Here is a 21,949-nt window from a genome sequence, read left to right as displayed (position 1 = left end):
AACGAACCATGAAAGCCTTGTAAAGAGTATTGGTTTGATTGGAAACATAAAATAAGGTGACATGTAGAAGACCCCCAAGATGTGATGAAACTAAAGAGCTAGGCCCTAGAAATTATAGATAGATACTGTCAGTCCCAGCAATGTTAGGGAACTTCATTCAGGGTTTTCCTCTGTATCATACAATATCTGAGGAGGACGACCTATTGTGTGGTTCCTATAGGAAGAAGACCTATTGTGTGGTTATTGGAAGATCTATTGTGTGGATATTGGAAGACCTATTGTCTGCTTAATATCTGGCGTCTGGTTATTGGAAGACCTATTGTTTGATTATTGTCTGGTGTCTGGTTATTGGAAGACCTATTGTCTGCTTAATATCTGGCATCTGGTTATTGGAAGACCTATTGTTTAATTATTGTCTGGCATCTGGTTATTGGAAGTCCTATTGTCTCGTTAATATCTGGCATCTGGTTAATGGAAGACCCATTGTCTGGCGTCTGGTTATTGGAAGACCTATCGTCTGGTTATTGTCTGGCGTCTGGTTATTGGAAGACATATTGTCTGGTTATTGGAAGACCCATTGTCTGGCGTCTGGTTATTGGAAGACATATCGTCTGGTTATTATCTGGCATCTGGTTATTGGAAAACCTATTGTCTGGTTATTGGGAGACCTATTGTCTGGTTATTGGAAGACCTATTGTCCGATTACTGGTTATTGGAAGACCTATTGTCTGGCATCTGATTATTGGAAGACTATTGTCTGGCATCTGGTTATTGGAAGACGTATTGTCTGGTTATTGGAAGACCTAACGTCTGGTTATTATCTGGCATCTGGTTATTGGAAAACCTATTGTCTGGTTATTGGAAGACCTAACGTCTGGTTATTGGAAGACCTATTGTCTGGTTACTGGTTATTGGAAGACTATTGTCTGGTTATTGGAAGACCTAACGTCTGGTTATTATCTGGCATCTGGTTATTGGAAAACCTATTGTCTGGTTATTGGAAGACCTATTGTCTGGTTATTGGAAGACCTATTGTCTGGTTACTGGTTATTGGAAGACTATTGTCTGGTTATTGTCCGACAGGAAAACCTATTGTCTGGTTCAAAGCATCCCACCATTGCTGTATCAGGAATAATCACATATCCGAGAAAGAAAAAAACTCAGTCTTGTTTTATAATTATCAAAAAAGAAGAAAACTGGAAATGAAAACACTGGTTTTGTTTATTTTTTAATCAGCGATAGGTGAGTTAGAGGCGCGATGATATGTGATACTCATGACTATAATACACGAATGTGATGATGATTTAGAGTTTTGTTTGTTTTATGGTGATTCGGTGTCACATTTGACATGAACAGGAAATGATAATGAGAAAAGCAACAGACACAGGAGCACTGATTTAACCTGGCCTGTTGCTGTGCTGTAAAAGGTGTTGAGATCGGAATGACTTCAGCACAGTGTGTGTGTGTGTGTGTGTGTGTGTGTGTATGTGTGTGTGTGTGTGTGTGTGTGTGTGTGTGTGTGTGTGTGTGTGTGTGTGTGTGTGTGTATATATATATATATATAATATACAATCACGTGAAAAAGTAAGTACACCCCTTGTAAAGTTTTGACTTTTTCAACATATTTCAACATACAGCTATTTGATCTTCATTTCAACAATATTGATAGATAAAGGTGATATAATACAACAAATATCATGAAACATTTACATTTTGCAGTCCATTGTATCTTACTATAATTCACCAAATGTCTGTCTGTCTGTTCGAAGGTACCGCAAAAACGGCTCAACCGATTGAAACGATATTTTGTGTGGGTAATCCTGGGATCTCCAGGAGTTAAAATAGGCTATTTGGTTTTTCCAATTTCACCTGTGGTCTCCAGTATTCTCAGGTTTGGACTCCCGCATAACATTCACGTTCGCATAACGTCCATTGTTCTCATTGTGACGATATTATTTTCTCGGGTGCTGCACAAATGGCTGCACCGATCGCCGCACCTATCGAACTCGGTGACCTCGGACAAAGACCTTTTATTATTCCTTTAAACCTTTTATTAATTTAAAATTTTAAATATTCCTTTAAACCTTTTATTAATTTTTTTAATTAAAGACCTTTTATTTTATTTTATTATTATATTACTCCATCGTGTTTCAAATCGTGATATCAACTGTACACTTTTCTTTAGGAAAAAAAATGGAATGATTTTGTACCAACATCACAATGAAACACAATCACAATTCACATATTCGTGAAATTCAAATATTTTCATCACAATGAAAACATCGTCACAAACGGGTACTGGAGACAATGTGACAAACGTCACAAAGGGGTACAATATTGGAGAGGCTATTGCCAAAACGATTTGTTTTCTCTGGTACGTGTTTCTGGGTGGGTACTGTTTCAGATAAACCGGTAAAATGCCTACCAAGCGGAAAGCCTCATTAACGAAAACGTCCAACGAAGCTGTTGCAAGAAAGAAGGCTCGCCTAGACGAGGACTATCGGAGGCAGGAACAAGTACGTGACACAGCTGCACACCAGTCTCAGAGGCAGTCCGAGGAATACAGATCTGGTGAACAAGGACGTGACACAGCTGCACACCAGTCTCAGAGGCAGTCCGAGGAATACAGATCTGCAGAACAAGATCGTGACACAGCTGCACACCAGAGCGCTAGGAAAGTCAAGCTTAAAGTGGCTCTAACGCAAAAGAGGAGGATTGGAGCAGTGTTTGATGTCCAGCACTTTGAAGAAGCTGATTATCCAGCAAAGCAGCAAGGTCACAAGCTGCCAAGTCTGTATGATTCAGGACGTAAGTGCCCCTTCTGCAAGGCCCACTTCTGGAATGACGAACGACCTGGATTCTGCTGTGAGCAGGGCAAAATTGCAATCAATCTGCTCGAGACCTACCCTGAAGATTTCAACGTTCTGTTCGACCGAAAGGAGTTTATTGAGAAGATACGCCAGTTCAACAATGCCTTGGCCATGACATCGATCGGAATCAAGGAGCACTTCATGCCAGGATTCAGCCCCATGGTGAAGCTTCAAGGTAAAGTCTACCATCGCATTGGACCACTCCAGCCAGAAAGTGATCAATCGCATCCAACGTTCGCTCAAATATGGTTCCATGACAGTGACGAACTGGAAAACCGACTGCGATTTAATGAACAGCTCAACGGTAATATTGACATTCTGAAGACTCTCCAAGACTGGCTGCGTCAGAACAATCCCTACATCCAGTCTCTGAAATCTGCCCTCGAGTTGATGGAAGCAGACAACAACATCACCATGGTTCCGGATGCAAGAAAGCACCCTTCAGGTGAGCATGCTCGACGTTACAACCTCCCGCAGGCAAGCGAGGTATCCATCATCATACCCGGCGAGCATGTGGACCATTTGAACGACATCCTCTATAAGCGTGAAGGTAGACTTCAAACCATCACGGAGCTGCACCGGAGTGAACAGTGATGTGGCTTTTATTGAAATTCTAAAGATACTGTTTTGATTTTTATGATTATTTACGTGTGATATGATTTGATGGATGTTTATATAAATCGTTTAAAATAAAAAAATTTTGCCTTCAATTTCTGATATTTTGCCTTTTCATTTCGGCTTCCCAATTGAAGCCCCGTCCGTAGGGCGGGTACCGTTGCTAGTAATTTAAATAAACATAAATGCAAATTTCGCATGTGGAAAAAGTAAGTACACCCCTACATTTATCACTCCTTCAAATACCTAAAATTAGAATCAGGTGCACCAGCTCAGGTGCAAATGATTAGAACATCGTCAGAGAGGATCTTGGAGGAACCTGTCTTATTTAAACCTCAGACATTTAGTTTGGTTTGCTCTTTGTTGTTGAAGTGTGCGGCGTCACCATGCCTAGATCAAAAGAGCTCTCTGAGGCCTTCAGAAAGAAGGTTATAGATGCCTACGAGTCTGGGAAGGGATTTAAAAAGATCTCCAAACAATTTGAAATCAACCATTCAGCTGTCCGGAAGATCATCTACAAGTGGAGAAGATTCCAAACAACTGCCAACTTGTTCAGGCCAGGCCGCCCCAGCAAGTTCAGCCCGAGAGCAGACCGCAAAATGCTGAAAGAAGTCTCTAAGAACCCCAGAATGTCATCATGGGACCTACAGGTATCTCTTGCCACTGTTGATGTCAAAGTGCACGAGTCTACCATTAGAAAGAGGCTGCACACATTTGATCTACATGGGAGATGTAGATGGCTTGCCTAGACATTCACGTGTGTGCCAGGAGGAAACCTTTGCTGTCCAGAAAGAACATCAGGGCAAGACTAAAGTTTGCCAATGAACACCTAGGCAAAGACCAGCACTTCTGGAACAATGTGCTCTGGACAGATGAGTCAAAGGTAGAGCTATTTGGCCACAGTACCAGAAGACATGTTTGGCGAAAACCAAAGACAGCATTTGACTCCAAGAACCTGATACCAACTGTAAAGCATGGTGGTGGAAATATTATGGTTTGGGGCAGCTTTGCTGCATCAGGGCCTGCACAGCTCACCATCATAGAATCCACTATGAATTCTTCATTGTACCAGAGGGTGCTTGAGGATAATGTGAGGCCATCTGTCAGAAGTTGAAGCTCAACCGAAAGTGGACCTTGCAACATGACAATGACCCCAAACATACCAGTAAGTCCACCAAGGAATGGCTGAAAAGAAAGAAATGGAGGGTTCTGGAATGGCCAAGTCAAAGCCCGGATCTAAATCCCATCGAGATGTTCTGGAGGGATTTGAAACTAGCTGTGCATGCAAGAAACCCCTCAAACATCGCACAGCTGAAAGAATTCTGCATGGAGTGGGCAAAAATTTCTCCCAGTCGATGTCAGAGACTGTTAGACAGTTATAAGAAACGTCTACTTCAGGTTGTTTCTGCCAAATGGGGCAATACCACCTATTAGAGCCATGGGTGTACTTACTTTTTCCACATGCGAAATTTGCTTTTATGTTTATTTAAATTATACAATGGACTACAAAATGTAAATGTTTCATGATATTTGTTATATTATATCACCTTTATCTGTCAATGTTGTTGAAATGAAGATCAAATAGCTGTATGTTGAAAAAGTCATAACTTTACATGGGGTGTACTTACTTTCACGTGACTGTATATTGTATACAAGATCGAGGCTCGTGTAAGAGCCAGCACATTAAACACATATTAGCACATAAAACACAAAAAACATAAACGGACACATAAAACAATAAAGGAAGGGGGAGACACGATGGGGAGAGAGGGAAGCACACAAGCACAACAGTAGAGAATGTAGTACGAAACAGTAGTATGAAAGACAGTATTAATAAATAAATAAAAATATAACCATTTCATTTGATTATTTAGACAGCCTCATCAGATAATGCAGCATTTATAGACCAGGGGGTTGAACAAGGCAAGATGAGTGGAACTACCCGAGTTCCAATGTGGTAATTTGGAATTGGTCAGAATAAATGGAGAAATGGAGGGCAGGAGGGAGACTAAGGCAAAATAAAGGAGAGGGGGACTTAGGAGAAGGGATATAAAATGGATGGTAGGGAGAGTTTGGGAGGAGAGGAAATAAAGTTACATTCATGAGAAGTAAATATGGGGGAGGAGGGATGGGGAGGGGAGGGGGGAAGAATTTCTACGATTTTTGCGTACTGTATGTAAAACATAAACCACTCATCTTAGGCACTTGGCAAGTATAATACAATGAGTAGTTTGAGTTTGTCGGAGTGAACATACATCATGGATGAATCCCTCATTCGAGGGTAGTTCAAATTTGGCCTGGACTTTTATGAGTAATCAAACAAACTTGTCAGGAAACACTAATGTTCACATCTGAACTTATATGATGAACAGACTCTTCAGGCATGAGATCCTCAACCTGCATTGTGGATCAAGGTGGTCTATCTTGCAGCATGTGGTTCATTTTGCACATTGGCCTGTCGATCTATAAATTATTTGCACCAGTCAAATGCACATGTCCTCGACAGGCAACCACCATGCATGCTGTGCGGCAAATCATCCAAACGTCAACAGGATGGATGTTTTATTTGCCGACCACCGTCCTGATTTTCCGCTTTAGCTTACGTGTTAAAGTGGGAAACACGTGGCTCAGGATTTTAAAGACCACCACTATAAGCACTAATTCTCTCAAAACTTATTAATCTATTTGCATTGTTCTGACTTTTATAAACAAAAGGCCAGTTTTAATTCAAATCATCTTCATAGACACAGGATGGAGATCTTAGGCCCACAAAGTGACCCTTTTAGTGTTTGCAAAGGTCCATGTTCAGATGTGATAACTAAACCCTTGAACAGCATTCCATCTTTGGTATTTCCTGAGCCTTGTTACCTGAATTCTTGTTAACAAGGGCATACTTGTCGTGCGAGGTAGTTTGTGTACCAAATGGGTATTTCTAAGGATCATGCATGTCCCGAATAACTTTTGGGTTACACACTGTACGTCCAAAAGAGTTGCGTTTACAGAATAAAGAAGGAGGCATCACCGATACTTACTCCTCTTGCAGGTGCTTCTCGGTCGACATCGACATCAAAGCATCAGAATCTGCAGAAAGTGGAAGGAAAACATGGAGCCATAAATCAAAGATGTCCTCGGAAGGCCTACATGCCAATATCGTGGTGAGCGGACGTGGACCGTCTAAGGCCTTGGATCAAATTTGTAAGTGGTTCGAGAAAGCAGACAATTCATTTTCACAGAAATGAATGCATTCTCTTGACACACAGGGAAATGAATACAGCAGGCCATAAAGAATAGTCTGTCTGCATGCACAAACCTAACCTATAATACATCCATGTCTGACGGATGAACCGATGCGCATGAAAAACGTATCAGAACCATTATGGCACCTTTACTCGTGAGGTGCAGAAATCTCCCGCACTTCCTACGTCTGTGAAGGGAATTCAATCCCCCCCATTGCACTCCTTCCCTCCCCTATCCATGTTGCACCATGAAAATGTCCCATTTGCTAATTCCGATGTCACAAATGATTCATTGTTTGCTCAATTAGGGTGAACTGCTGTTATGCAGCAGATGAAATGGCCGAGTATGTAAAGGGTTCTTAAGTCTTTCGAATAGGTTGGAATATTTGTGAAAAAGGTTTTTCACTTATATAGTTGTTTTTTCTCTCATCTGGATCTCACGTAACTTAACCATCTGAAATAAATTACTCTTCGATTCGAGCATCCATCGTGGACAACCAGCGCCAACTCGGTCATACCCACAAGTGGAAAGCTGTTCACAGCGTATGTGTGGACCACTTTTCATTCAGCAACGCTGAAGAGTGTGGACCTCTTCCGACCTCAGCCATTGTTTTTCTCATTAGCTCCCTGCTCAGCCATCTGCTTCTTATTCTGCTTCCCGGCCTTCCAGTGCATGGCTGTAAAGGCTCTTTGCACATAATACTCTTCACCAACTGGTACCCCCACCCACAGACCCACCCCGGGCACACAACCAGATAACATTCCCTTTTCTTTCCCACATCACTTATCTCAGTACGATGCCATTGCCAATGCTCGGTTGACCACAATGGAGTGGACATCCAGAACAAACCTGTTATATTGGGCCTATTAACGTTGTAGTCCTTCAACAACCAACAATTACATTATCCTCATGGAAAATGGAGTGTTTATAGACCTGCTGGGATGGACTCTCGAACATGATCCCCCACACCACTCAAAAAACTTTCCAGACACTTGGAGAACAAAGTCAGCGTTGACCAGCATATCGTCTCAAGGGGTTATATCTATATGATAGATGCACAATCGCAAAATGTCTATCGTTATCATATTCTGTCGTGCTAAAGTGTTCGACAGAATTTTAATGAAACCCCATCCAACTGAAACCATCTCATCCAGTGCTGGAAGAAAGTGTGACAGCTTAGTGGAGCATGGAGAGCGGATTTACTTTGCCTATCATTGTGAACGGTTCTGCCACTTCTCCCAGACGTTTGTGATGTCAGTGCCCCACTATATAACCCATCATTTAAGCTCTGTATCACATTCCAGCAGTTTTTGCAAAGCCCCTCTGGAGTTGAAACATATGTTTAGGAAGGGGTGGAAAAAAAACTTGTCAATATCCAGGAGAGCTGAAATAGGTTTTTTTTTTTTTAAACGAAAATAAAAAGATCCCTCGCTGCTCCATCGACGAAAATATTGCACACCATCAAATGTAGAAAAATTATAATGTTGAAATCACGTGCAATACATAAGAGCTAAAGCAGCACACCGAAAACAAAGAGATCCAAGCCCCCAGTACGAAAAAAGGTAAACACCCACAGTGAGGAATATACACACTTCTGTCGTAAAGATAACATTCACAAAATGGAAACCTTGACTTTTGATATCCTAAAACCCAAACTATTTGAATTCAAAGATACCAACGGGCAGTCAAAATAAACAAATGAAATAACTGCATTAAAACAATACGAGTACAATTATGGAACATGTTTTCAAGAAAGAACTCCTATGACCCTGCTTTTTCCTCCCGATGGTGCCATGTTGGCCGTATGCCCGGTAGTCTCCCAAAGCTTTATTGTTGTTGCTCAATTCTGGAGAGGCACCAGCTGCAACACACAATGTCTGCTGATGTCTGAATCGTTCCCAGCAGAACTCAAGTGGGGTTATATAACCTACACTAACAATGTCTGTATTTTTAGACAAGTCGACCTTGTCGATATCTATCGGAATTGCGCACGATTCAAACGGTACAATGCACGACGATGCTCAATTTCGTGGAGAAAGGAAAAAATATTTTCCTTGGAGATCGGCCGACAGAACTCAATACAATTGGGAGGAAGTGCCCCACCGATGGTCTGCGGTGCGGCATACCCGTGCACGTGAACCACGGAACATGTGCATGGGAACGGTCGGCACTGGGTGCTCGGCCGAGTTGGTGCAATAAGTTACCTGTGCCGGTGCCAAGAGTGGAGCAGATCTGTCTAAGCACGCCGGCAATCCGGGAGATCTGCCCAGAAGGCCAGCCCCCATCATTGGCACCCTGCCTGAGCCTGAGTGTACTATCCACGGTCTGCAAGTCTGCAAAACAAAAATGGCAGTTAATTCAGTGGTAAAGTGCACAAGTCCCCCATTTGGCTATGATATATAGAGCAAGACATATACCATATAAAAGAGGTAATGCATGTCATATTATTCTACATCAGGAAGTACAGTGGTTTATCGCTCTACATCACAATACAATGGTTATGGTGAAAAGTCCAAATGATATACGCAGTATGCTGTTACGCTCCCCATTACACGGACTGCTTTTCTTGAGAGGAGCTGGCAGATGGTGGGGCACACGGCCCAACTATATCACATAAATCAAGAGCGGCACTGGAAAGCACTATTTTATGTTAGGTTTGGCATTGGTATAGGCCAAAGCACAGCGGTGAACTTTATTGACACAGGAGTCAGTGCATAGATCAAAGGGTCAATGCACTTATCGTGGGATGGAAAATATCTCATTTTCCTCACCGACCTGGATCTGCAGCTGTTTGCGGCCTGCTGGCACGAGCCCCTGCTAAGTCATCGCGCTGTGACATTTCCCGCTGTCGCCGAACACACCACCAGTTCCTCACGAGGAAAAGTCGACGCGTCTGCACGAGTGCCCTGGACAAAACCCAGGAAAAGGGGTAGGAAGTTGTTGTTAAGCACAGCAGATCCAGATGGCCTAGAACTGGCACGTAACCAGTTAAACTCTCACTATGGTATTTTTTTCACAGCGACGTTGATGAGGATATTCCAGAAAAAAGAAATTTTACATGACAGCTTGAAATATATAACTAAATTTAAATAAACAATGATCCAAGACTGCTTTCCAGACCTGGTTTGCTTTACGAAACAATAATCAGAGAACATCTTCCAATAAAAAGATTGATCAAATATAACAAAAATAACCAAGCCAATCAAAACAAATAAGACAGGTGTATCAAAGATTTCTAAGTTTCAGAGATGGAAATTCGATCATCCTAAAAAAGTATGAATCCTTGATGTTCCTCTATGAGGGATGTAGTAGGGTGAGGGATGATGGTACCTTTCTCTGTCTGACATCGGTTTTGTTTGCAAGAACCAGTGAGGTTTTCGAGGCACGTTCTCCACGGTCTGCCTGTCGGGGCTCGGTCGTGGCTGGGAAAAGGACATGAGCATCAGGAATGGGGATAAGACAAGTGTGTTCTCGAGAAATCATAATACATTTCAAACACCCAGGTCTTTCTAAAACTCTGCTCACATCCTGTAAACAAGTTGAGTCACATGATCAAAATCAGGTATTTGGATGTTAGTGTTTGTGTGTTATTTGAACCTACTAGTGATCATCCTATGGTGGCCCGTTATGACATTTGACACAGTGGAGGGGTGGAGCTTGGACTGCGCATGGAGAGCTGGGTGGAGCTTGGAGAGCTACAGCAAACATTAATTTGGGAATGCACCAAGGCAATGAAGGGCCAAATGTTCTGATTTCCTTGTTTAAGGTTATATAGGATCGTGTGACCACACATGGTATGCGGTACTCAGTGCAGTCTCAGTGTTGGACTCAGTGCAGTCCAACAGAGAATAAGGACTCTGTATTTAATTTCCACACCCTATGTGGAAAATAAATATTTAAATGCAACAGGTTAATTTCCCAATATAACATTGTCCTCATAATTGTATGTGCAAAACTCCACCCCTATCCCTGCAAAGGAGGGAACCAATCATATGACGCCCAATCACCAAAAGTGCCGTTTTTTCATGTTTTTACACCAATTTGATCAAGAATTGAAAAGTTTTTATTGCACCATTGACCTGCATGTTATGTAATAATACGCTTGATCGTGTGTGTGTGTGTGTGTGTGTGTCTCTCTGTAACAATCCTTCCCACCAATTGGGTGGACAGCTACCCTAACTCCACCCACAATTGTAACCTCATTTGGTATTTAAGATGCTCCACGAAGAATACAATTAATTTACAATAATTTGTTAACACAATTAGTCTACTCATAATCAGTTATCTTACTATAATTCACCAAATGTCCGTCCGTCTGTCTGTCCATCCGTCCGTCCGTTCGAAGGTACCGCAAAAATGGCTAAACCGATTGCAACGATATTTTGGGTGGGTAATCCTGGGATCCCCTGGAGTAAAATAGGCCATATTGTTTTTTCCAATTTCAGCTTTGGCCTCCAGCATTTTCAGGTTTGGACTCCCGCATAATGTTATTTTCCTGGGTGCCGCACAAACGGCTGCACCGATCGCTGCACAGCTGCACCGATCGGACTCGGTGACCTCGGACAAAGACCTTTTATAAGGACATGGGCTGAATCCCTGCTTGAGAGAATGCCAACCCCCTCCCCGCCATCACGGCCGTCTCTCCAACTCACAATCCCAGGAGCTATGTGGAAAGGACGACCCAAAACCAATTATCTTCTTTTTGATTCATATATAAACATCATTAACAGTAAATAATGACTTCGGCCAAAGTTCAAACGACATGGGTTTAATCTCTACATGAGGGAATTCCACATAGCTATTTGGGCGGTGTATAAGCTAACAGATCGCTGTCTCCATCGATCTTGCCAAGGCCGTAACACCTATCGGCTCAAAATCATTTTAACTGTTGACTTGGTAGTTTTTACAATGAAGGAAACATTAACAATGTTGTTAGAAGGTTATTTTGTGATTAATTTGTGATTGGAGTTATGTTGTTTGGAATGAAAAAAGAGATATTGAGTTCAAGTGGATGACGACATGCCGTGATGGTTTCTATCTTCTAAACGTGATCTTCGTGTATCGCCATATGCAGATTCGCCACGGACCCACGGTCGATGTTTCTATACGTGAATGTACCCGTTTGTTTGCGAACGAGTACGTTTTTCATGGAAGTCCTTCACGAACTTGCTGTCCATGTCTGACGTGCGACTGAAGGTGCTACAGGAATGTGGAATTTATTGGTTTCATGCTTTAGCATTCGCCGTATCTGCATTGCCTGTTTGCTTCTGGCCTCCCACCCGTGCGTAGCACGCATATCTCACTAGTAAAAAAAATACACGGTTAGACAAACGACCGACCATAATAAACCATGACCTGTCAGACATCCACTTCCTGTTTCGATTGCGTTTTTGTTTCGACTAGTTAATGGTATAAGGTAATGAATAAATATGCAATGGCGAAATAATTTACTCTTTTGCTTTAAAGAACGGGAATAAAGGGGAAGGAGCGTATTATGGCTGGTTGAGGACTTTGGATGGTGAGGAGGCTTGAAGATAGATTTAAATCTTACGGCCGCCATGTTGGTGCTCACTGCCATGCGAAGGCAAAGACACCTCGGAGCTGTCATATTCACAATCCCTATACATATTCCCTTCATTATAAAACTACCAAAGCGACAGTTAAAAGGATTTTGAGCCGATAGGTGTTAAGGCCTTGTGAAGTTCAGTTTCAGCGATCGAGACAGCGGTCTGTTACCTTATGCACCGCTCAAATAGCAATGTGGCATTCTCTCAAGCAGAGATTAAACAAATTTATCCAAGGCCATTCTTTACATTTAACGATACGATTATCCAGGCCTTCAGAAAGTATTCACACCCCTCTACTACTTTCACATTTTGTTGTGTTACAGCCTGAATTAAAAATGGCTTAAATTGAGATTTTTTGTCACTGATCGACACATAATACCTCATAACGTCAAAGTGGATTTTTTTTTTTTTGAAACTCTTACAAAGGAATTAAAAATGAAAAGCTGAAATGTCTTGAGTCAATAAGTATTCAACCCCTTTGCATATGACACTCCAAATTGAGCTCAGGTGCATCCAATTTCCTTTGATCATCCTTGAGATGTCTCTACAACTTGATTGGAGTCCACCTGTATTCAATTCAATTGATTGGACATGAATTAGTAAGAAACACACCTTTCTATAAAGGTCCCAAAGTTGACAGTGCATGTCAGAACAGAAACCCTACCATGACGTCCAAGGAACTGTCCGTATAACTCCCAGATAGAATTGTGAGGAGACATAGATGTGGGGAAGGGTATAAAACAATTTCTAGAGTGTTGAAAGTTCCCAAAAGCACAGTGAGCTCCATCATTAGGAAATGGAAAGAATAATGAACGACCCAGACTCTTCCTAGAGCTGGCTGTCCAACCAAACAGAGCAACCAGGTAAGAAGGACCTTGATCAGGGAGGTGACCAAGAACCCAATGACCACTCTGACAGAACTTCATTGGCTGAGAAGGGAGAACCTGCTGGAAGGACAACAGTCCCTGCATCACTTTTACAAATCTAGGTTTTATTGGAGAATGGCCAGATGGAAGCCACTCCTGAGAAAAAGGCACATGACAGCATGTCTGGACTTTGCAAAAAGGAATGTGAAAGACTCAGAGCATGAGGCAAAAATTACGTGGACTGACGAGACGAAAATTGAACTCTTTAGCCTGAATACAAAGAGCTCCGTCTGGCGGAAACTGAGCACAGCTCATCACCCTTTTAACACCATCCCTACAGTGAATCATGGTGGTGGCAGCGTCATGCTATGGGGATGCTTTTCAGCAGCAGGGACTGGGAGACTTGTAAAGATATAGGGAACAATGAATGGAGCCAAATGCAGGCAAATCCTCGAGGAGAACCTGCTTCAGAGTGCAATAGAACCTTAGACTGTGGCGAAGATTTACATTCCAACAGGAAAATGGCCCCAAGCAAACAGCCAAAACAACACTGGAATGACTTCAGAACAAGAAAGTGAGAGTCCTTGAGTGGCCCACCCAAAGCCGAAACTTGAATCCCATTGAGCATCTGTGGAAAGACTTGAAGATTGCTGTTCACAAATGCTCCACATCCAACTTGACAGAGCTTGAGCAAATCTACAAGGAAGAATGGGAGAAGCTCCCCAAATTCAGATGTGCAAAGCTGAAACAGACATGCTCAAGAAGACTCGAAGCTGAAATTGCTGCCCAACTGAGCTTCTACAAAGTATTGCCTCAAGGAGCTTAATATTTGTGCAAATTAGATATTTCTGTATTTCATTTTTAATTATTTTGTAAAATTTCTAAAAAAAAATCCACTTTGACACTATGGGGTATTATGTGTAGATCAGTGACAAAAAATCGGAATTGAATCCATTTTAAATTCAGGATGTAACACAACAAAATGTGAAAAAGTCAAGGGGGTGAATAGTTTCTGAAGGCACTGTATATTGATGCACCAAGTTATGTTGCCTTGCACATCACATATTTAAATCCAATTACAAAGAAGACTCTCAGTGTTTGAAAGATACTTGATCACTTTGAACACTTTAATGCACAACATTAAACCTCGGGTGGAATTTCCCAAGAGATGAGCGAATCAGAAGGTGGAACGCCGAGTTGTTGGAGTGCAGATGAAAACAGGCTTTTGTTGAGAAAAGTACACGAGCTAGTGTGACAATTATTGCTGTAGTGGCATCATTTTGAAACCGATAAAGCACAACTCGATTAAAAATATGCATAATGTAAGACAGAAGATCTCAGAGGTGGTTAAAAGTAGGTTATATGTCTCATAAAGCTTGACAAATAAATTATATTTAGATGTACAAAACAGTTAATCCTATGAGTGAAATAGGGTATACATTAAAGGTCATGCAGTATGACTACAACACATTTTGGCAACAAATGCCACTGTTTAGCAATGGTGATATATGTAATTTGATTTTATTTTGTTACAGATTGGGATACGATGGATTTTCAACAATTGAGTGGCCAAGGGTTACTGCTACATTTTTAACATCCCCAATCATCTTCCTCTTGTGGTGGAAATTTTTGGTCCCAGGTCTTTCAGGAACCTCTCTATATCTTTGCTGATGACTCCACTCTCTGCCGCTCCATTCCTCATCCCTCAGATCGGCAGTCTGCAGCCTCCTCACTCTCTGCAGACCTGGACAAAATCACAGACTGGGCAAACAAGTGGAACATGTCTTTCAATCCTGACAAATCTCACACTCTTACGATGTCTCTCCGAAAAGACCGACTGGACAACCCTCCCATCCACTTTCTGAATAATCCTCTCCAAGAAGTTCCGTCACTCAAGCTTTTGGGTCTCACTATCTGCCATGATCTTTCCTGGGAAAACCACATTTCAAATCTGGCCTCCAAAGCCAGTCGCCGACTGGGCATCCTCCGTCATGCGAAGCCCTTCCTTGCCACACCTGAGCTCCTCACCACATACAAGGCTTTCATCCGCAGCTCAATGGAATACTGCTCTCCCCTCTGGGCTGGTGCTCCTGCCTCACACCTAGCTCGTCTTCACGCTGTTGAAACCAAAGCGTTCAGAATCATTGGAATCTCCCGCGATGAAGCCAACTCCGAGGGCCTTTCACTTACTCACCGCAGGCAGGTTGGTGGTCTTTCCATCTTCTACCGACTCCTCTCCGGCCTTGCTCCCCCAGCTCTCTCTGTGCTCTGTCCCCCAAATATTCCTGCAGATCGCACAAGATCTGCCTTCAACCCTCTTATGGTTAAACTGCCAAAATCAAGACTCTCTGCTCACCTTCACTCCTTCATTCCTCTTTTCTCCCACCTCTGGAACAAACTCCCTCACTCTCTTCAATCCCACTCCTCCCTCCAGGTCTTTAAAACAGCTGTTCACCACCATCTCTTATCTTCCCCCATCCAAAACCTTGATCTTTTCTATCCCTGCTAATTTCACCCCAAATCCACTTTTTTGAAATTCCAACTTCTCCCCCCGCCCCCCCCCCCTTCCCACGCCTCCTCACCCCAAGCCCTCTCCCTCCCACACATCTACCGATGTCCCTGCTCTCAAATGTTGTGTTTGTGTGCTTCCCCTTCTCTCCCCATCTTGTCTACCGCTACCCTTTTTATATACTTTGTTTGTCTGTTTGATTTGCTTGTGTGATAAATGTTAGCTCTTTCACGAGCCTCGATTCTGTATACCCAAAAAAATTAATATATATACAGTATATATATATATAAATATATATATATATATATTACAATATATATATATATATATATTACAATATATATATATATATATATATTACAATATATATATATATATATATATTACAATATATATATATATATATATATTACAATATATATATATATATATATATTACAATATATATATATATATATATATTACAATATATATATATATATATTACAATATATATATATATATATATATATATATATATATATATATATATATATATACATATATATATATACATATATATATATATATATATATATATACATATATATGTCAAGTTGTAGATTTGTTATTGCCTAAAGTTCAGTTATAGACGTTGGTTGCTAATGTGTTATGATTTAAATGTTGTTTAAAAATGCTATTTTCATAAAGTTAATAAAGGGTTTTTGCTTCGTTTTAGTTTTGGATGAGGAAAGGCTCGCTTCGGTCGTGTTGGGCAAATGGTTTTTCGTATACGTGTGCCCTTTTCACCTAGATGGTCTTATCTGGCTGGCCAAGCATGGTCTTATCTGGCCAAGCATGCACTCTTCTCTCTGTGAGTTACATCTTTCGTCACCTCGGAGCTTTGAAACTATATCTGGTCCGAATGATAAGGAAGGGCTGACTCCCCCGAATGACAGAGCGGATAACGGTGGGGGCTAGGGATAACGGTGGAAGGGACTCTCGCCAGTCGCTTTGTCCTCTCGGAGATTTTCTGATAATCGTATTCATATATAAGTGAATGAGAATCAATGTGTTTCCAGGAAGGCTTGACGTGGCATGAAGCTGGTTCTTGCTGTAGATGTCTTGTCTCCTCCGGATCTGTATAAGTTGGTTTTAATAAAAAGCTGCGTCATTTCAGGCTATTTGTGGACTTCTTTTCCAAACGGAGAGCTGCTTCTTCAGAGATGGTACCAGGAGTGGGGTCAGCACCGGACGACGGGAAACGGAGCCCGAGGGACAGGAGGAAGGCTGCCTGAGGCCGGCGCCGGCACGCGGATTTGATTAAAGGTGGGAGTTGTTTTATATCAGAGGGCTATTATTCCAAATTCGTACCTTCCTCCCTCGAGCGGCTTCAGTCTCCCTATCTCCGCGCGGCCTGCACTCGAACAGAAATTGTAAGTAAAGGCTCATTTTAGGCCTCAGAATGACGTGGCTTTGTTAAAGCCAGGATAAACAAGTAAGGATACCAGTAAGGACTTAACAGTAAGCTTAAAGTTACAGTTAGCACCAGGAGGGGAAAATGAGGTCGGACAGCCATATAGGTTGAGCCAGGTGGCCAAGATTTTTCCAGGAAGGAACAGCCCAGAGACAAGATGGGGTATGCCATTGCATGCCAGGGAACGAAGGGCTGTGGCTAACTTAAGAGGGCCATAAAAACAAGGCCAGTAAAAGGATTTGCGCAGGATATCGGTAAAGATAACGTTCAGTAAGGGTAACGTTATAAGTTAACTAGGGAAAGGGAAAAGTGAGGTCGGACAGCCGTAAAGGTTGAGCCAGGCCGAGAACTTTCCAGGAAGGATCAGCCCAGAGCAATAAGATGGGAAGCAAGCTAATGAAAGAAGGGGAACCCCTTAAGGGAACCCCGGCATCTTTCATGTTTAAGAGGCATCATTTTGCCGCGGTAAGACCATTAAAGGACTGGGCTGTGTTAACTAAAGATTTAAATAATCCCTGGCCAGAGGACAAGTAAGTAAGCAGTTAAACAAGTAAATCAGCGAGTGATGCCGCTGGACCAGATGCCAGACCAAGACCCCCCACCCCCCCCAAGCCCTGAGCCCTGTCCCAGGGCTACAGGCGCCACCTCTCCCACCCCCGCCCCTGTTCCCCCAGGGGTTAGACCCCCAGAAAACTAGACCAGCCGCCCCTCAGGTTCACCTTAGCCCGGGCAACCCTTTTAGAGGACAAGAAATTAGTGGGGCGGACAGCGGGTTCGCGGCCCCAGAAGGGCTAGGAGTATTGTATTGTACCCCTCAGTGGAAGGGCTCACGGAATCGGAGAACTCACAGCCTACAATCGAGATGTGTCCCTTTAAAAAAACCATTTGAAAGAACCAGATTTGGCGGCTATGCAGGAGCGGGTGAGAACCTTGCTGGCTGAACAGCCCGGTCACGTACCGGAACTTATGCGTTTGTGGATACAAAATACAGGCGCAGATTGGCGGGACGTCTGCCACATGGGAGAGGCTGTATTGCCAGCGCGGGTGTGGGACCAGGCCAAAGTACACGCACGCTGGCCGAATGTAGCACCAACCCCGGCCCAGACCCTCGACGATTGGGGGGCCCTGGTCGACCTGTTGTTGGCCGGGGTACACATCGCACTAAGGCTAACCGACCAATTAGATGAAGCGGCCGAGCAGTGGGACATGGGCGACGATAAGAAGGCCGATGTAAAGGACGACATGTTGCAAATGCTTGCCCAGGAATCCATAAGGGCCCCCTCCCCAAAATTTGGAACCCACAAGGGCCCCCTCCCCAAAACTGGAACATACAAGGGCCCCCTCCACAGCCGCAGAATTGGGCCGTGCAAAAGGACCCCCCACCCCCCCCAAGACCTGAGCTCAGTCCCGGGGCTCTAGGCAACACCCCAACACCCCCGCCCTGCCTTCCCTTTTTCACCTCAACCCACCCCCGTCCAACCCGTCCCAAAAAATCCTTTTCCTTGAATGAGAGACGTAACATGAATGAGCAAAGATTGTTTGGGAGTGGCTGGAGAAAGGCATGATTTGAGTCGATCTGAGTTTCGCGCGAAGTCTGGGAGACTTCTATGAGTATATGAATGAGGAATGAATGTATATTGGGATGTTAATTGACGTGTGTATCTAGCCAATGTATTTGTCTGTATGACATATGCAAAGCAGAGGGTTTCGGTGTGAAGCTTTGTAAGTGATCTGCTCGACGTGCGGGAAATTCAGGCCGGGAATGTCCATTTTAGCGTCTATCCGAGAGAACAGGCGAGGTCCTGAACTGAGTCCGGATTTTCATCTGTTTGGGAGTTGTTTGGGAAGCGAATTGATATAAATCGGGTCAGGAAAGCACTCGGAGTGCCCTTGTCGACCTACTGTTGATATGAAGCGGTTTCTTGGAGATGGTTGCAGGATGGGCTGTTTTTTTTTCTTTCGAGCGGCAGTCGGACGGAGATTTGGAATTTGTTGAACTAAATTCAGAATTCGAATCAATATGTGTGTTTTACTTGAATTGAAGAGTTCATTCAATGGCAGATATTGTGGATTGTATGTGTGGGATGTATCGCTGAGGCAGCTCACCTTTGGAATTGGTGTCATATAGTGCATTTTGGGTCAGAGAGGTGGAGCGTCGGAGATCCTGTTTTTTGCGATGTTTACAAGCTAGGGATGAGTTCTGACAGCTCACTGTTATGACGGCCCTCATTCGAGAGCGGCGCGCAGTTTTGGTTGCCACGGCTACGAGCCTCGCAGGAAACCGCGAGGCGGGAGCGTTGGGATTCGTGTGGAGGCACGAGGGTGCGCGCCAGGACGGGGGGCGGCGTGGCGTCGTCGCGTTGAGATGGTTGTGCCAGGTCGATCGGCGATCTCTGAATTTAAATCGGATTTTTGTCATGTGTGTTGTGAAATTAACGTCTATCCGAGAATCCTGGCGATGTTCGTTTAATTAAAGTGTGGTACAAACCTGTGTTTCCGCCGTGCGGCTCCGTGGAAGTTTGGGTAGAGGGATATTGTGCGTTCGGGCAGGAGCCGAGCGAGCCGCGAGTCACGGGTGTGCTGTATGAGATTTGCTCAGAGTGCCGGCGATAACTCGCCCACTGTCAGAGGAGGATGTGTGCCCAAATGCATTGTGGGTCATTTCGACTTTGCTGGATGTCGGACGTTCATGTCAGTATCTTGTCAGAATCTTCTTCTTCATGTCATGTCCTTCATCCTTCATCTTCTTGTCCTTCATCTTCATGTCAGAATTAGACATGAGTCATGAGCCATGTCAGAATAGTGGGCACCTGCGACATACATGCCATGCAATGTCACAAAAGGAATACGTTATTTAAAATGGATTTATATAAGGGGAAGAAACGATTTCTAAACTAAATTCGATTTCTAGAATGATTTTCTAAACGCTAAAATAAACGATTTCAAGACAGAGTAATTAATTTCCGGTGACAAGTTCCAACAGGAAGTCTTGTTCATACAGTAAGTGAGGTACAGTGCGGAGAGGCGGCTGGAAGATGCATCGATGCATTTGTGTTGGTCGATGCGCCGGACAAAGGGTTTGCTGGCGAGCGATGCTGGTAAGGTTGTTATTAAAACGCATATGGGTCTGGGGGCAGATAATGTGGGACAAGCTGCCTCACGGGCGCTGCAGGGAGAGTATTTGGAAATTCAATAATTTGAGCAGAAATGTCACGTTTTCAACAGAACGCTTATCCGAGGAAAGAGGAATATCGAGGTTTCAACTGTCGGTATGTGGTGTGGCTTGTGCCAAGGTGTGGGCGCGAGGAGGTGTGTTGATGAAGCGTTGTGCGAACGAGGAGGGATGTGCGAAAGGTGCACTAGGTAGCAAGGGTGCTGCATTGTAAAGCACGCCTCGTACGGACGTTCCTGGGCGGATTGTGACGGTTGTTGGATTCGTAGAAGTTAGCATTATGCTATGTAGAGCCACATTAATGGTCATTTGTCCATTGTCGCCGGACTTGCATTACTTGTGGGATAATAAAGCGCTGGTTACCCCAATTTGAAGTTTGACCTTTCGAAGTTTATTTGACCTTTGTTCGAGATATGTAAGGGTAAGAGGTCAGAGGCAATTCACTAACCTTGGAAGAACGACAGGCGGAGTCAGTCTACAGGGTGTTGCTTTAACGACAGGATATAGAACTTAAATCTGGAGAGAATATCGGGACATATATTGTTGGATAAAACTGAAATCATGTACGTAATTAATGAACAGAGAATATCGAGTTCTGTTTGTCGTTGTAATTGTCGTTGAGGTCCCGATTCCGGGGTCTCAAGAAATAAACAGACTTCCGGTGCCGACCGGAAGCGTCAGGTACAGCACGCTTGAGTTTAATTTAACCGGGCCGAGCACAGTGACGTGCGTGATCGAGCAATGGGGATAGTCATGGTCAGTGAAATGCAGTGAAATGCAGTGAACATGCCCGATTTTGGCTTTGCGAGGCTCCGGATAGAAATTGGCATTTCGATACTGTGGATTATATTGTGCCTGCCCGGAAAGGTGATGTCCTGTGCTGGGGCTGGCGACATGCCTCTGTTATTTGTCTGTCTGTCGGTCTGATTGTAAGTCTTTGGTACTGGGAGGGCTAATTGAGTGCTTAGGCGTCATTGTTCCATGGAGGCAGGAGCTGTGAGTCACAAAATGTAAACGGGAACTTTGTGTAACTTTGCACTGGATCCACAAACAGAGAGATGGACAGGACAACAATGGAGTTTATATGGACGGGTTTGGGGCAGGTTCAATCTGACGATTACAGAGGGCTTTGTTCTGTTCACGAAACATGTAAAATTCATGGAGTTGAAGTGGTTTGCAAGAAGGCAGCAGAGTCAGTACTGGGATGCAACCTCGTCCAGGGGTTTTGGTCCAGCCTGCAAGGAGTCCAGGGGCTTGTTTCAGGGCTGGGTCGCCAAAAATGGGATGCTGTGCCCATCTGGATGTAAAATTATCCATCAAGGACAGGGAATGATGTGCAGTGTGATTGGGTAAGAGGTAAAGGCCATAAAACACCAACCCCATGAGGAACGAAATAAATGGAGACGTCGACAATGGTGTCAAAGGTGGTGGTTGGGATCACATGATGGTTGGGATTGAAGAACAACCTACTGGGATTTCATGATGGGCAACAGTGTATGAGTGAGTAATTATGATCTGTTTAAGTGTAAGAGGCGGTGGAGAAGAAAGGGGTGATGAAAAGTTATTTGTTTTAGTGTGAAGTAGGTTGGTTGCTTATTTGTCACAGTAAGATGAGAGTTGTGTTTTTAAGCTTGGTCTTTGAATGAATTGTTGATTG

At 43.4% G+C, this 21,949-nt stretch overlaps 1 protein-coding gene across 1 annotated transcript in view; it reads right to left on the bottom strand.

The window, feature by feature from the left end:
• Positions 1-21,949, bottom strand: part of LOC137421979 (histone-lysine N-methyltransferase ASH1L) — a 328,014-nt gene that overhangs the window by 77,586 nt on the left and 228,479 nt on the right. Inside the window, exons 13-16 of the mRNA XM_078773027.1 lie at positions 10,053-10,144; positions 9,498-9,628; positions 8,927-9,055; positions 6,518-6,566 (exon numbers count right to left, since the gene is read on the bottom strand). Coding sequence (XP_078629153.1) covers positions 6,518-6,566; positions 8,927-9,055; positions 9,498-9,628; positions 10,053-10,144 — 401 coding nt within the window. The remainder of the gene's footprint in view (positions 1-6,517; positions 6,567-8,926; positions 9,056-9,497; positions 9,629-10,052; positions 10,145-21,949) is intronic.

The sequence above is a fragment of the Myxine glutinosa genome, chromosome 2 (assembly GCF_964187855.1).
Source record: "Myxine glutinosa chromosome 2, kmMyxGlut1.1, whole genome shotgun sequence".
Lineage (NCBI taxonomy): Eukaryota > Metazoa > Chordata > Myxini > Myxiniformes > Myxinidae > Myxine > Myxine glutinosa.
This window is presented reverse-complemented; position numbering and strand designations above follow the sequence as displayed.